Below are 16,257 nucleotides of genomic sequence, written 5' to 3' on the forward strand. Positions count from 1 at the left end.
TTACACTCACACTCACACACACACACACACACACACACACACACACACACACACACACACACACACAGCTTGTGAATATAAAAATGACAATTGAAATCAGTCCCATACTTATTCATGTTTATTTGAAGTAGTGGGAACATAGTCTCTGATGTTTTGAGGGTCTCTGACCTGGATGACCAACTATGTTTAAATGTGAGTGCATTATTTAACATACATAAAGACAATATATTGTTTGTGTTTTTGTTGCAGACAGAATGGCACATGTTGCTGTTGTCCGCATATGTTTGGCTTTTTGTGTTGCCTTGCTCAAAGCAAAAAATTGAAGTAAACATCTGTCATAGGGCTAATTAAGACAGGGTTCATACATTTTTAAATGGTTGCCTGCATCAATCAGACTCAACCAACATTTAAAGCCAAGTTTTCCATTTGTTTTAAGTTCATCTGCTTCTGAGGAGCACCTCATTGACCCCCAGCCTGTTTTGATCCAGGTAGTTCTTCCCCTTTCTTTTAAATGTAAAAAAAAAAAAAAACCCACATCCAAATATATGGTTATTTATGTGATAGTTCTTTTAATCTAACAGGGAGGTTAATAGGAGCAGTCTTCCCTGATTCTTAAATCAAAACACAGTGATACTGGTATATGAAAATATTTATGGGCATGTGCTCAAATTCAGAAACAATTCAAAACATTGCTTCAGTACATTCAGTTGAGTCAAAAATCAGTGTGACACCATAGTGGCAAAGTCACTAAAGTCTTTACTAGCGTTCTTGTAAACAGTTGTTCTTTACAGTTGTGACAACACCTGTCTCATTTTAAAAGAAGAGATGTCAGACACTTTTACATTTTCTACACATTCTTATCAGTCTTTAGGATGGTCACTGGGGTTTACAGATAGTTGACAGCCAAAAGGAAAGCATTTACAAGTACATATAGCTTTTTAAGCATTTGGTACTCACAACACAGTGAAATGTAAGCATCAGCTCATCTGTAAATGCATAAGGCAAGAGCAAATAACTTCAGCCAAGGATAGTGCATACAATAGGATAATATGACAATTAGTCTATTTGCCTGACCGGAACAATGGTGTAGTATTTAAAATCTATACAACATAAATTATAGGAAATATATATTTAAATGAATCAGGGGCATCCTGAACAACAACCAAAAAGATCAATCTTTTTTCACACAGACATTTCTTTAGCCAGATCAGTAACTCTCTGAAGTCATTAAGACTGGCCCTTGTGTCCTCAGAACAATGGCTGTCTAATATTCTTCCTTGACATAAAGTGGGCTTGGTTGTCAGCAACTTGAGCTCATAACTCCTCAAGCTGAACATCACAAAAGTGGGATATGGCTTTGCTATTCTGGAAATTAAACAAACTTGATTAAACATCTATCTGTCACAGGTCAACATTCATTAGGTCTGATTTCCTGAAACCTATCATGTTATCATGTGTAGATTACTCTTCTTACTGGTCTACTGTCATACAGAGTCATTCTGACACGCAGGAGATATAAATTTTGGGTGGATAGTGCTTGATGCATACTCAGATTATTAACAGGATCAATGTTGTTCAACGTCTAGGGACCATGAATAGCTCTAAAATACAGCACAAAACAAACTAGAACTGTGCCGCCAAAATGGCTAATAATCCTGCCCATAAATACACTGTTAAAGCAAATTCAGTGCAACCCAAACAACTCCAGTAAAAACATAAGGTAACAGTGAGAAAACATGACTGAGCAAGAAGACATTCATCAAGAAAACAGAGGGGATATTGAGACCCTTTGCTTTTGTTGTCAGAATGTGCATGTTCCAAAGGTTCTAGCTATCAAGCGACTTCAGCTGTCCATTCTACAGACATTGACAATATAGCTGTCAACAACTGCAAATATTTTGCAATTTAAGGTCAACTTAATTGGATGAATTACTTCTCCTTCCTTCCATATAGACTATTTAACAGATATAAAAAGAAACAATTAAATGGTCAGTTCAATGTCACCTGACCATGACACAGTAATGTGCATGCAAATGATCCTGCTGGTAAAAAAAAAAACAAATACACCCAAACAACTTTCAGAAAGGTGCAGCATTAAAGTCTAAATTTACCCCAAAATAGTGGTGAAATATTTCATCAGGTCCAAAATGTTCATAACATTTACATTCCAGCGAGTTAGCTGGCAAACCGCTAAGGATCTCTGAACCAATAGCAGAAACACGCTGATAACACGTTATGTGTGTCATCACCAAACGCAGGAGCACAGGCGTAAATGTTGTCCATTGCATATTTAAATAAGAACAAACATGGGACAACATAATCTCATCAACAGTTATTATTCTCAACATCACCCAATTCCTACATAGTGTATTTAGCAATTGAATTGCCAAACCAGTGCAACAAAAATAAACAAACAGGAAGACATATGATGAGTGGTAAAATAAGATTTCCGGCAGAAAGAACATGGACTTGGCAGTAACTTCAACCCATCAATTAATCAGAATGTTTCCTATAGCTGCAGGAACATAGATTAGAATTTCATGAATTGTCACACGAGTCGAGAGTATGGCAACCTTTTTGAGACAGTGCATCATTAAGTAAACATCCAGTGATAGACAACACATTGTAGTTTTAAACAGACATCTTGCTACATCCCACAAACACTTTAAAGCTTCATCTTGGAAAAAATTAGGTAGACACTAAAAATCTATCCATGGAAAACCTGAATGGAGGAATTATTAAATATTTTAACCAGGTTCCACTGTATCCCAAGAGCAGTCTGATTTCCTGTAGAAAATGTGTTTTCTGTTTATTGTAATACTCTTGCGGATTGTGTTCTTATGATATACAAAATCTCATCAGGGCAGTAAGCTTTGCTTGCCCCTCAGCCAAGCCTCTACATCAGGGGTGTCAAACCAATTAAGTAAAGGGCCGTGTGGCTGCAGGTTTGTGTGTGAGTCCACACAGCTCATTTGTTGGAACATACATACATACATACATAATATATATATATATGTGTGTGTGTGTGTGTGTGTGTATATATATTATACATATATATATATATATATACATATATATACACACATATATATACACATATATATATACACATACACACATATACATATACACATATATATACACATATATATATACACACATATATATATATATACACACACACATATATATACATACATATATATACATACATATAGAGAGAGAGAGAGAGAGAGAGAGAGAGATGTGTGTATCTGTATAAATGTGTACACACACACACACACATATACATACATACCTCACTGTATATGGCACAAGGGATACATGCAGTCAAACTTTATTTTTTCTGCAAAACATCCTTCTGCTTCTGGTAGTTGCACCTGTGTTTGGGGAAGGGGGTTGCCTGAGCTCTTTCCCAACCCCTCTGAATAACAATGAGGAATTACACAGGAAAAATTTAACATTTCCTGTGATCAACTGGATCTGAGTGACTCCAAATCATTGGTATTGTAACAAATGAGAAGTCATTTCACTCTGAACCAAAGAAAGGACAGAAGGTGAAAGCAAAAGAGAGCACATGATATGTGGGGCAGTGGATCAAGTACAAACTGAGGCTTGCCCCAGGGGCCTGGGGGAGTCATTAGGGTGTGGGCTCTCTGTCTCGGAGGTGCTTGATTCGTCATCATCTGTCTGCTCGGCGCTGTGGTACAGCATGAGGGCCTGGGTCTTATGGGTGATGGTGATGGTGCAGGGGCCCTGGGCCCATGGCTCCCCATCCACCTGCATCGGCATCGTGGAGTTCTTCAGGACCAGCTGAGGAGGGAGGCATTGTCAATTTGGTCATATATCTTTAATGCAAAAACTGGTGCAACTTGACATCTGAATTGTCGCTGCTGCCATGGGGAATTTGTTTAGTCATACCTGCTGGCAGAAAAAAAAAACCTCTCTGCTGTCAAGACTCTAATGTGCAGTAGGTCATGGAACATGTTTTATTCATTTAAATTCTTTTCGATTTTTAAGCCCTTCTTTAGACTTATTGGCATGTGTGCTGTTTGTTGTAGGTTTTGTTTTTGTCTTTTGTTTACAGGCTGCTCAGAAGGAATTGCAACCAGCACGATTAATATGATTGACTGAACTTTGTTGCCATTGCTACACAGAAGTTTTCTGTTTGACTGTACAACACAGGTTACTATCATCAACCTCAACTGACCTATAGATCCCTTTGTGAAACACTTCATATAGCTTAACCTAAAGGAATAGTAAGCAGCCCAGATGTTGCTTCCATGTGGGACATGGGACATTTCCTCACACAACCCTCACCAAGTTGACTGACTCACCCAAGTTTCAGTGAAAAGTGTATTCTCAGTCCAGTCACCAGGAACCACATGGGAGAGGCTAAGACAAAACAAGAGTACTCACATAATCTGCTTCACCTGTAATGTACAGGGAGTGTGGTCTACATGAAATCACTTCTGTTATAATTTGTTGCTTTCGAAATAAAAACTGTTCATATAATAAATATCATCAGCACAAATGATTAATGGTAAATGGATACAATTTACTCTCAACCCAATTATGGGTTCAGTATCTTGCTCAAGGACACTTTGGAAATGGTCACCCGGGATGAGGACTGAGCCAGCGATCCTTCGATTGCTAGCCAGACACTCTACGTCTGAGCCACGCCGCCCACTGGTCCCCTGCACTTGCCTTAAATCTATGAGACATACTCCAACTTTCTCCAGTTTAAGGAGAATATAACATGCACTAGGACACCTAAAGTTAAAAATAAGTTCATGCCAATGCAGCAAAGGAATGTTTTTCAAAACCATGGACTAGGTAGTGCCATGCGGTGGCATTTGTTTACTTGTGGACTCTTTCCTAAACATCTGAAATGACTGTAGAAAAACTTAATCAGATGAGCTGAAATCAGCTCAATGGTTTGATGAGATCAATGAAAGTGAGAAAAAAATCTTTCTTCATTAGCCTGATTTTCATCTCAACGTGAAAAGAAAAAAGAAAGATAAATTATGTGCATTTCCATGAAGTGGGTGGAGTAGATAAACTCCAATAGTTTTTGTTGGATGATGGCGGTATAGGCAATGTAGCTTAACATGGCTGGAATAAAATGTAGAAGTGGAGGTTACAAACCATCATCAAAACAAGTAGTCACCCTGAGAACATATGCATATGTTTTTGTATGCATCATTTTTTTCACGATGAAACAGAGGAATACTTTGATCTCATTATTTCATACCTATCTGTTTTTACTGTTTACTACATTGGAACTTAATCACCAAATGTGTTTCCATCTCACAATTTGTGCATTAACTAATTTCAAACAAGTCAAAAATCCACCTCAAGCAAGTGTAAAAATGTTTTTTGCAAAATAGAGGATTTTTTTTAGTTTTGGAATTTCTACCCCCCTTATTGAGATACTTCAAAAATGCACATTAAAACAAGGTGATGATAAGGTGAGCTATTGTCTTCCTCAACAGCCACTACGTGAAGTGTGTGTGAGCTATCTCCTCACCCTGACAGTGTGGGCCTGTCCTAGTCGAACAGGGTTGGCCAGCTTCACCTGGATCTGAGCACAGTGGAAGGACCCAAAGACGCCCACCACCTCCAGTAGACCGTCATCCAACCTGCATGAAGAGACAAAAATGTTACTGCTCAAGTCTGGTTGCCATAGTAACCCAGCTTCCTCCCCAGATGGAAGACTAAATAACAGTTTTTCTGATTTTATTGTTATTTATTGTTTTACAGCATTTATTGTTAGAACAATAATCTGACAGACAGCTGATTAGCAATAATGGTAGCAATCAGCTCCATCTGTTTCCCATGCCTTGTTTGTCTTACCGTGTGGGGGGGCAGGGTTCATCACCCATTCCCTCCCAGAGTCTACAGCCTCCGCCCCAGTAGCCAATGTTACAAACTATGATGCCCTCCAAACTAGGCAGCACGATCCTTTCACCATCTAACTCCAGCTGGAGTGAGAACACAGACAGACACACTTATGTAATTAGGATTGCTATGACTCTTCCCTGTATAGTAATAATTTCTACATATGACAATTTGAGAGCGCGACAGAAAGAGGACATAAGGGTACATAGAATGTTCTCAAGAAAACCAAACCAATCTGGATGTTTCAGGTCAATGATAACATATTAGAGTTAGGGAACTTCTGATAATGGATGTATGATCTTGAAACAGGATCCCTCATATCTGCTTTCTGAGGAGTACCTTTTAAGTGTCAGGAAGATAAGCTTTGGCATGAAGTATAGTCATGTAAAAAATCAGCCCAGAGTTTTGGAATAGGGATTATTTCAAGCATTAATTCTGGGCTAGGTCATCCCCATTCTATAATCTTCATCTTCATTGTCCTCCGCTTATTCGTGTCTGGGTCATGGGGGCAGCAGCCTCAGCAAGGTGACCCAGGCCGCCCTCTCCCCAGCCACATCCACCAGCTCTTCCAGGGGAATCCCAAGGCATTCCTAGGCCTGCCGAGAGATATAATCCCTCCAGCGTTTCCTGGGTCAGCCCCAAGGCCTCCTCCTGGTTTGACATGCCCAAAAAATCTCTCAAGGAGGTTGTTGTTTGATAGAGGTAAGAGGACCAGGTCATCCGCAAAAAGCACATACAACATCCTCTTGCCAACCTCTACCCCCCCACAGGATGCCCCTGGGAACACGGTCATAAGCTTTCTCCAAATCCACAAAGCACGTGTGGACTGGTTGGGGCAAACTCCCATGCCCCTGTTGTGTCCTTGCAAGGGTAAAGAGCTGATCCACGGTTCCATGGCTGGGACAAAAAAAACACATTGCTCCTCCTCAATCTGAGGTTTCACTATCAACCGGACCCGTGGAGTTGTTTCACTGCCTTGAAACAACAACTGCCTAAGAAATTCTTGGTCGACTGAAGCCTTCAAATTTTGACAAAAAATCGACTAATTTTACATATGAAAAATATACTGTGTCAACTATCAGCAAAAAACCTGTTGAGGAATATTTAAACAATTGTTTTTGTCATGTTATAATAATTGACCGACACTATCATTTGTCCTGCGCACAGAGCGAGACTGAACACAGGAGCTCAGCATCACGGCTGAGACACAAATGGACTTTTAAATTAAAACTTTACTCTTAAACACAAAAGGCAAGTCCACGGTAAGAATTTTTACAATTAAAACAAAACAATTATTAGACTAAAACATTGAAATATCAATTCTGATCTGTTCATATACTCAAAACTGAGGGGGCAACCTAAGGTGGACAAGTTGGTTTACCGTTTCTAGGTGATACGTCGTCGTGTTTGTAGTGGAGCTGTGATATACAAACTGTTGTTTGCAAACTTTGCATTCGACTTTTTTTTCCATTATCTATTTTCATGAAATGCTGCCATGCTGCACATGTCTTTGACATGGTGTACGAGGACTGACTTTAAATGAAACCGTCAAAATTAAATATACATTCATCAAACCACCAGACGTTGGCCTTCTAGTACTCTTCAGTCTGTCTGTCTCTAGCGGGTCGGGTAGTCCAAAATAGCAAAAACAAGGGGGGTGTTCAAAGATAGATCGCTATCTGTGAAACAGGGGTGCTTTCGGTACTTTCCTCCTGATGAAATTAACGTGGCAAAAAAATCGACCAATCAGAATTTTGGTCGAGCCAGAACGTATCAACTAATAAATCGACCAGTCGACTGGGAGATTACAGCCCTAGTAAAGAGTGTGGGCAAGTTCTACAATTCTACAATTTCATTTAGCAGACGCTTTTGTCCAAAGCGACGTACAACACAAGCAAGAATTTAGACCTAATTAAGGAAAAGTCCATAGTAAGCGCAAAAGTGCTTCAATTGTGATTTGGTCACAGGTACTGCCATCTAGTGGCAGAAGAAGTGTCGCCCCCCTCCCTTTTTTTTATTATTATTATATAACAGACATACAACATCACACAACACAGGTAGTGCTACATAATCACTAAGTGCTGGGTCTTGGACCCTCTGACTTATTCTACCCTAAAGAGGAGAAGAGTCAGGTTAAGTGCCTAGGTGCTCTCTGAACAATTGAGTCTGCTATTGTCTCTTAAAAGTAGAAAGGGACTCAGCAGAACGCACAGAGTTGGGTAGTTTGTTCCACCATTTGGGAACAACAGAAGTGAAGAGTCTGGCTAGGGATTTGGAGCAGCGCTGGGCTGGAAGCACCAGGCGTCTTTCGCATGCAGAGCGTAGTGGCCGAGAAGGAGAGTAGACCTGGATCAGGGATTCCAGGTAGGCTGGAGCCGTTCTTGTGATTGTTTTGTAAGCCAAGAGAAGTGCCTTGAATTTGATCTTGGCTGCCACTGGAAGCCAGTGAAGAGAAACCAGCAGCGGGGTGACATGTGCCCTTTTTGGCTGGTTGAAGACCAGACGTGCTGCTGCATTCTGGATCATCTGCAGAGGCTTGAATGAGCATGCAGGGAGGCCTGCCAGAAGAGAGTTGCAGTAGTCAATGCGTGAGATGACAAGAGCCTGAACCAGAATCTGTGTGGTCTGTTGGGTCAGGAAGGGTCTGATCTTCCTGATGTTGTAAAGGGCATAACGGCAAGACCGAGAAACTGAGGCCACGTGAACCTTAAAGGTCAGCTGGTCATCAATCATGACACCCAGGTTTCTGGCTGAGTTTGTGGGCGCAAGTAGGCTCGAGTCAAGTTGGACACTGACCTGAGGCTGAACAGATGGACAAGCTAGAAAGACCATAAGTTCAGTCTTCAGTCACACCTGAAGCCAGACTGAAAAGAGTCAAGTAGGTTGTTGTTCCGCAGATGTTCAGAGACCTGGTTAAATACTGAGCGCTCCAGTATTTTTGACAGCAATGGCAGAAGTGATACTGGCCTGTAGTTTTCAACCTTGGCTGGGTTGAGATTAGGCTTTTTGAGCAGTGGGGTGACACGGGCCTGCTTAAAAGTAGCAGGAAAAATGCCAGTTTCCAGGGAGGAATTGACAATGTGTGTGACTGCAGGTTTGATAGTGGGCAAAATGGTCTGCAGGATGCTGGTGGGTATTGGATCGAGAGGACAAGTTGTAGGTTTTGAGATGTCTGAAGTCTGGAGACTTCATCTTCGCTCAGGGGAGCAAAGGAGAAGAGTGAAGCAGCAGTGGAAGGTTGGTGCTGACTGGACTGGTCAGGCTCAGAGAACTGGTTGCTGATTGCAGCAACCTTTTCAGTAAAAAAGGAGGCAAACATGTCTGAAGTCAGTGCAGTGGAAGGCTGAGCAACTGGAGGAGAAAGCAAGGAGTTAAACGCCATAAACAGTTTACTGGAATCAGAAGTGGCACAGATCTTGTGCTGATAGAAGGCTTTCTATTATTGCTAAGTTGCTGCTTTCCCCCCGAGGAGATGGATGGTTTTCCAGAGCCTTGTCGGAGCTGATCAATAGTCATCCTCCATGGCCTCACCAAACTCCTCTCACGCCCGAGTTTTTGCCTCGGCGACCGCCACACCAGCACACTGCTTGGCCCACCGGAACCAGTCGGCTGCCTCTGGAGACCCACAGACCCGCCATGCCCTGTAGGCTCTGTTTTCAGCATGACGGCTCCCCTCACCTCTGGTGTGCACCAGCAGGTTTGGGGATTACCACCACAACTGGCCCCAGCAGACTTGTGGCCACAGCTCACAGCAGCTGCCTCAACAATGGCAGAGCGGAACAGGGTCCATTTGGACTCAATGTCCCCCACTCCCCCCGGGATGCAGTCGAAGCTCTGCCGGTGATGGGAGTTGAAGATCATCTTGACATGTTCTTCTGCCATTCTAAAATCCCACCTGTGAATTCCAAAGGGGCAAGGTGTGATGCATATTATTATTCAAAGCACAATTCAGAAGATGGACTGTATAACTATCTGTGTACGAGAAAGCAGTCCAGATACTTTGGTCATTTCCGAATCCTTGTTGATTTAATCTATCAAATATAGTGAAGTCAAGTTGAATACTTTTAACATGTAGAGATTTGATAGATCTGGTGTATATGTCGTGGTGTTGCTATTTATATCAGAAGCAATATAAAATGATCTTTATCAATTACTGTATCTACTCTAAAGCAATTTTTAGCTGTTGGCAATTAAAGTAGATCTCAGGCATGCCACTTCCCTTTTTGTTATTGGAATTTATAAACCTCCATCTGCTCTAACGGAGATTCTACTGGAATAATTTACAGTAAACTAAAACTGGATGAGCTGATACTGATGGGTCAATACACAAAAAGTTGATCATCTACCGCACGATGACAATGATCAATTCAGCTTCTCTCTTCAGGCTGGGGTCTCATCACACATGACTATTAAGAAAACACCTGACTATGAAGTCAATGGAGTGGAGTCCAGGAACAACATTTTCCAGGTTCTTTGCTAAAATATCAAAATTGTCCGTCACGTTGGTAACATAGTTGAACAAACCTCAGTTTTCACACTAACCCATTGCCAAGTTATTAAAGCATTTGTTAGATCAGGAAAGAGATCTAGTCAACCCATCAGCAGGAGTACATCAAAGCAAGAAAAACCGAGCAGTTTCTTTGTGTAGCCAGGTTACACTTCACGTGATCTACCCCAAATTTTAATACATTCTTACTTTGTCTATACTGTATAGACAGACAGAGAGACAAACATCACCAAAAACTTTACCTTCTTGATGGAGGTAAGAATACATTTCAACACATGAACACATCTATTGTACCTCAATCCTCTTATCCAGATCTTTACATTCCTGCACCAAACAATCTTTGGTGCCATACAAGAAATAGACAGCCTAGAGACGGAGAGACATGGGTATTAAAATGAATCACTTACTCAACAATACAGAATGAATACAAAAATACAAAGAAAACATTTGCACATGATTTGTTTCACGCTCTGACCTTGTTGATAATGCGGCTTGAGAAGAAGGAGGGTGTTTTCTCACGATGTGTGTGAAAGTTGAGTGCCATCAGAGCATCAGGGCCCACAGAGAAGTAGTTGTTCATGGACAGAACCTGAGGACGATGTGCAATATTTTGTTATTGTGACAGATTCAGTAAAAAAATATCATCCTCATGAGGGAAACACGATGATAAAATATTGGACAATAACAATATGACAACATACATATTTACAATTTTATAGTCACCTTTGGTTTACGGATATAGAGGCCTTTGGAAGCCACCTGCACCTTCCATCTGAAAAACATTACAAAGGCAATAAGATTGCAAATTCTGGATGGCCATGAAGACATAGAGCTGTCACTTGCTCACCTGTCCATTTTCACCTCCTCTGCATCCAAGATGTTGCGAAAAACCTGTTCCACAGGGATTTCTCCAGCATAACCAGCACCCCAGCCTAAAGTGTTGGACAGGTCATTTCCTGTGCCCAGGGGGAGGATGGTGACCCTTGGGATAAATTGGTCTTGCCCCTGTCACGGAGAAGTGGCAACATGTAGGTGGAGACAATAACACAATTTCCAAAGTACCCCACAGTTACAGACTTGTCAAACCTTGAGCTTCATCGCATCAATGGCATCCAGCACCCAGCCCACTGTGCCATCACCCCCACACACCAGCACCCGCACACAACAAGGGGGAAGCAGGGTGCACAGCTGGAGGGCCTTAGAGGGCGTTAGCTCAGACAGGTCAAATACCTGGAGGAAACAGAAAAGATTAAAATTCTGAGGATTGGACAGGGATGGAAGGAAAGTACCTGACTGACCTGCACTGGGTTAAGGAGGGTGCGAAACTCTCCCAACAGAGCCTCCCCCATATTGTTACCACTCCGTGTGTTTGCTAAGACCAATACGGGAGTCCATCCACTGCCGTAGGAAGATGCAAGCTGCAGAAACACAATACCAACATGACTTTAACAGCTTGGAGCCTTGCATGACACCTGGTGGACAAACAAACCTCAAGCAGCCCACCCACCTTGCTATACTCATCAGGGTGTCTCCTGCTTAGCTTGTTGACGCGATAGAGGTAGTAAGGAGGGATGATGAGGCTGCGGAACTCTCCAAAGTCACACTGCTCTGCGTCCACCAGGCTGTCCATGCAGTCATCGTGCACTGTGGTTTGACACCACACACACCTGAAGATGGGTTAGGAACACACACATATCCAAAATAAAATGTGCAAATACTCAAATGAAATGCAGTGTAGGGGGAGTTGACCTATTTCCTTATTATCTCGAACAAATAAGATTATTCTTTAATGCAGTTTAGGGCCGCACAATTGTGGAAATATAACTGAAATTGCAATGAGGCCAGCAGAAATTGCCAAACTGCAAGAAGTCACAAAATTAGTGCAAGACAAATTGTGTCAAAATTTAAAATGACATGTTTTGGTGCTTTGGAGACATCCTGCACACAAATCACACTAAAAGCTTATGTAAATATCTTTGATAAAGATCCCCATAAAACTCACACCATTATATTAGGAGCTTTAATGAAATTGGGAAAGGAGGTAAAAATCCACATTCACTTTGGTTTTGCAAATCATTTCAGAATCCTGCATCCCTTATCTGGTTCAAGCAGCAGGTCCAAGAATTCAATTCGATTGCTAAAGGCATTATAAGACAAGGCAATTTTATTTGGTTTTGTCATTATTATTATTATTGGTTTTTTTTTTTTAGGAGATACAACATGGGGCCTTTATGACAAAAAACAGGCAAATTTACCATAACATCTACGAATTTACAGATTTATTTAAATCTTCTGGGATTTACGGTGAATCGGAACATACATATAAATATACAAATACATGCATATATACATATGTATATGTGTGTATATATATGCATATATATACACATTCATAAAAACATATGTATATGTGTGTGTATATATGCATATGTATAAACACATATATACATGTATATATACACGTATATACACATATGTGTATATGTGTGTGTATATATATGTATGTATGATGTATGTATACAGACAGGGGACCAGACCAGTTTCCAATGTATATACTCAATCTGGAAGTAAGGACAGAAAGACAGAAGGAAGGAAAGAATGAAAGACTGGAACTACTTAAAATTTTAACTGCTGAATCAAAGTTTTACTAAATCAAGTTGGAGAGCACTCAAATTTTACATACCTCCACCAAGGTGAACTTTTGTTCCTGTGCATGATTGTGTACTAAGTAAAACTAAAAATTTAGAATGAGCCGGCTTTCAAATCTGCAGGTCACCGTGGGTTGCTGTTCCCTCAAATGTGTTAGGTTTTGAAAAAATGCAACCATATGGAGTCCAGTTGCATCAGTTTCCTGTTCTATGGCAAAATCTTCAAATTGGCCAGATTGTCATGGTAAAAAATGAAATTTGAGTCTTTCCAGTAACCCATTGTCAAGTTCTAAAGGCGTTTCTGGCAAATTTGAAATGAACCCATTATAAGGAGTGCATCAGAAAAAGTAAAACACACATTTACATGCAATTTCCTGTTGCCAGCCGGTGGCGCTACAATTGATTTGCACCAAACTTCAAGGGGTTCTTTCTCGACAGCAGGTTTTCTGCAAATCAGCATGAGTTTCATAATCCCGCTGACAGCCAATATAGTACATTATGCCAAAATATTGTGTGACTCGCTCTGAATTCACAGACACACATGAAGTGTGTTCGTGGGTGACTCAAAGCTTGTACGCACAAGATCACCATGTAAACACGATGATTTATGTGTGTTTGTTCTCCTCCACGTTTAGAGACTACCATTACAGCTACCTGGAGTCGCAGAGCTTCGGCTGCGTCCCACATTGCTGTTTGCAGACAACGCAGTAGCTGGCCAAGGGTACGTTTCCACGGACCCAGCGGTGTTCAATGGCTCCTTCAGGCCGGGGAGCAGCCATGATCTCCTTGCACTGCAGACTCCGATCAGCTTGGCGCAGGCATTGCTCGTCGGCGCAGACGCCACAGCAATCGCAGAAGGCGCCGTGCAGGATGTGCTGCGAGCAGACGCAACAGTAGGTGGGCTTAGTGAACAGGTCCGTGTAATGCCAGCCGTGCTTGCTCTTACGAAAAAAATCTTTCATGTGCGTCTTCCGCTTGGAGCGCTGGGTACTGCACCATAACGTGATGATGACCGGAACCACGACGGCCAGGGAGGTCCACAACAGGAGCGACCACTCCTCCCGGGAGCCGCAGTCATCCTGCACGTCGTCTCTGTCCTCGTACATGCTTCAGGAATGGAGTGCGATCGAATGACACTAACGGAGCGGAAGTCAGTAAGAGGTGCGGAAATAACACCGCTGAGCAAAAGCAGGACGCGCGTCCTCTGTAACCCTCATGTTTGCCAGCACCCTAACAGTGAAAACTCGGATATAAATGATCTCTACAAAAACAGTCCCCTTCTAAGCAGGCCAGGGCGTGACTTTGGTCCCACGAGCTACCTCATCAGTTCATTTTGAGCATAGAGCAAGCGTAACAGTCTAGATTGTCAGGCGCATGCGCAAAACGGCGTGCAGCTTTAGACTTATTAGTATATAGTTTTATTAGTTTTTTAATTAGATTATAACACAATGAACTTACAAATGGCATGTTTGCATAGTATAATAAATCTTTCTTGTTTATGAATAGAGAAGTTAAGGCAAAAGGGAAGGAAGTTACGGAAAAAACAATCAGTACATAGATATTTGGTCAGTATATGAATTCAATTATAGAAATTCCATATGGAATTTCTATAATTTTATATATATTAGTGGTGATTATATATATATATATATATATATATATATATACACACACACACACATACATACACATATATATAGTTATTGCTGTGGATTACTTCTGTCTGTAATCACTCTCTCCCTTCAAATACACCCTAATACTCAATGGAGTTGAGCCACCTTCGTAGTATTGACAACGCTGACTCAATTACATCACTTATGATTGCAAAAACATTCAGCAAAACCAAAGTGGAAGAGATGATTAAATGTAAAGTCTGAGTCATAATAAAAATCGGTGAATAAAGATTTTTAATTTGATGGGTCCATATCTATGTATATTTGTATCTGATGCAGATTATTTTTTCATTGAACGTGAAATGAAAGGAAAACATACTATTTGAAAAAGTTCATTCAAGCTCAAGTTAGCCTTTTACCAATTTGAATGTGAATAAATAATGTAATCATCGGGTGGCACCACAGTGCAGTGGTTAGCATTGTTGCCTCACAGCATGAGTGTTCAAGGTTTGAGCACTGGCCCAAGCATGAGGTCTTTCTGTGTAGAGTCTCCATGTTCTCCCTGTGGCTGCGTGGGTTCTTTTTGGGTACTCTGGCTTCGTCCCACAGTCCAAAGACTGAGGGGACGAGGCTGATTGATACTCTAAATTGACCATAGATGTGGCTGTGAGAGTGAATGACTGTCTGACTACATATGTTGGCCCTGCAATTGACTTGCGGCCCATTCTGGATGAACGCCGCGTCTCGCCTGGAAGCAGCTGGGATAGGCTTCAGCACCCCCCCCCCCCCCCCACACACACACACACACAACCCTTAACAGGATAAGGGGTAGGAATGGATGGATTGATGGAATTATGAGGCTCTTCTCATCCTTTCAAAAGTTATTAGACCAAATTTCCAAATTTCTCTCATTATGGTAGCAAAATGATTCATTTTGCTGTGGTTGTGTGATACTACTCCAAACAAACTATCCCCCATTTTTACAGCTTCTTTTACAATACAAGATGATAGGGGAAAGTCTTTTGTGCCAAAGTACATTACTGATGGTGGCAAAGAGGCATATACTGAGAGAGGTTTTTTCATTGGGGGGAAAATTACCACACACTCCTTAGTGCAGGATGAGTCATCAGCATTTGAACTGTTTTATGGGCAGGACAGGCATGTTGATGGAAAAATACTTTAGAGTAAATAAAAAATTAAAATATATTTTTTTGGGAAATACTTGGATGATATCAAGAGATAAATGAATAATTAACACATATACATGGGATTAAAGGAGGGAAAATGTTTTTTCCATCTTGTGGGCCCAAGTTTATTACAGAAATTTAAGTTGATCTCAAAACTGAATCTGTCATTCATTTACTGATCTGCTGCAGTGAGAACTACACAATCACGGAAACACATTGTGGTTTCATGGTCTGTTGTTTCTGAATATTACTTATTTGCCCTGCTCAGCATCATGAGCCCAAAGTCTGCTGGACAATTAACAATTAGAATATTACATTAACAGAGCTAAAGTTTTCTATGCTAAAGGTATTAATCAGACAACATAAGGAGGCACACAGACATGCATTTGAAAGTCACAGGC

At 41.1% G+C, this 16,257-nt stretch overlaps 1 protein-coding gene across 4 annotated transcripts; it reads right to left on the reverse strand.

Annotated features, from left to right (window-relative positions):
- Positions 1–136: 136 nt before the first annotated feature.
- Positions 137–14,400, reverse strand: dgke (diacylglycerol kinase, epsilon). Of its 4 annotated transcripts, none has more exons than XM_086210743.1 (12): positions 14,053–14,400; positions 13,711–13,931; positions 11,916–12,075; positions 11,707–11,826; positions 11,495–11,638; positions 11,256–11,413; positions 11,132–11,180; positions 10,884–10,997; positions 10,703–10,774; positions 5,857–5,984; positions 5,531–5,642; positions 137–3,813 (listed from the first exon to the last, which is right to left on the reverse strand). In XM_086210743.1, the coding sequence occupies exons 1-12, from the start codon at positions 14,053–14,055 to the stop codon at positions 3,598–3,600; spliced, it is 1,497 nt and encodes a 498-aa protein (XP_086066869.1). In that variant the 5' UTR covers positions 14,056–14,400; the 3' UTR covers positions 137–3,597. The 4 variants fall into 4 exon arrangements, with proteins under 4 accessions (XP_086066869.1, XP_086066866.1, XP_086066867.1 ...); XM_086210742.1 differs by adding an exon at positions 4,338–4,395 and having other exon boundaries at positions 3,669–3,813; positions 13,711–14,400; XM_086210740.1 differs by having other exon boundaries at positions 13,711–14,400.
- Between the last annotated feature and the right edge of the window lie 1,857 nt (positions 14,401–16,257).

This window comes from Aulostomus chinensis, chromosome 8 (genome assembly GCF_037954235.1).
Source record: "Aulostomus chinensis isolate RoL2024-O1b breed Wild chromosome 8, RoL_Achi_v1.0, whole genome shotgun sequence".
NCBI classification, from domain to species: domain Eukaryota; kingdom Metazoa; phylum Chordata; class Actinopteri; order Syngnathiformes; family Aulostomidae; genus Aulostomus; species Aulostomus chinensis.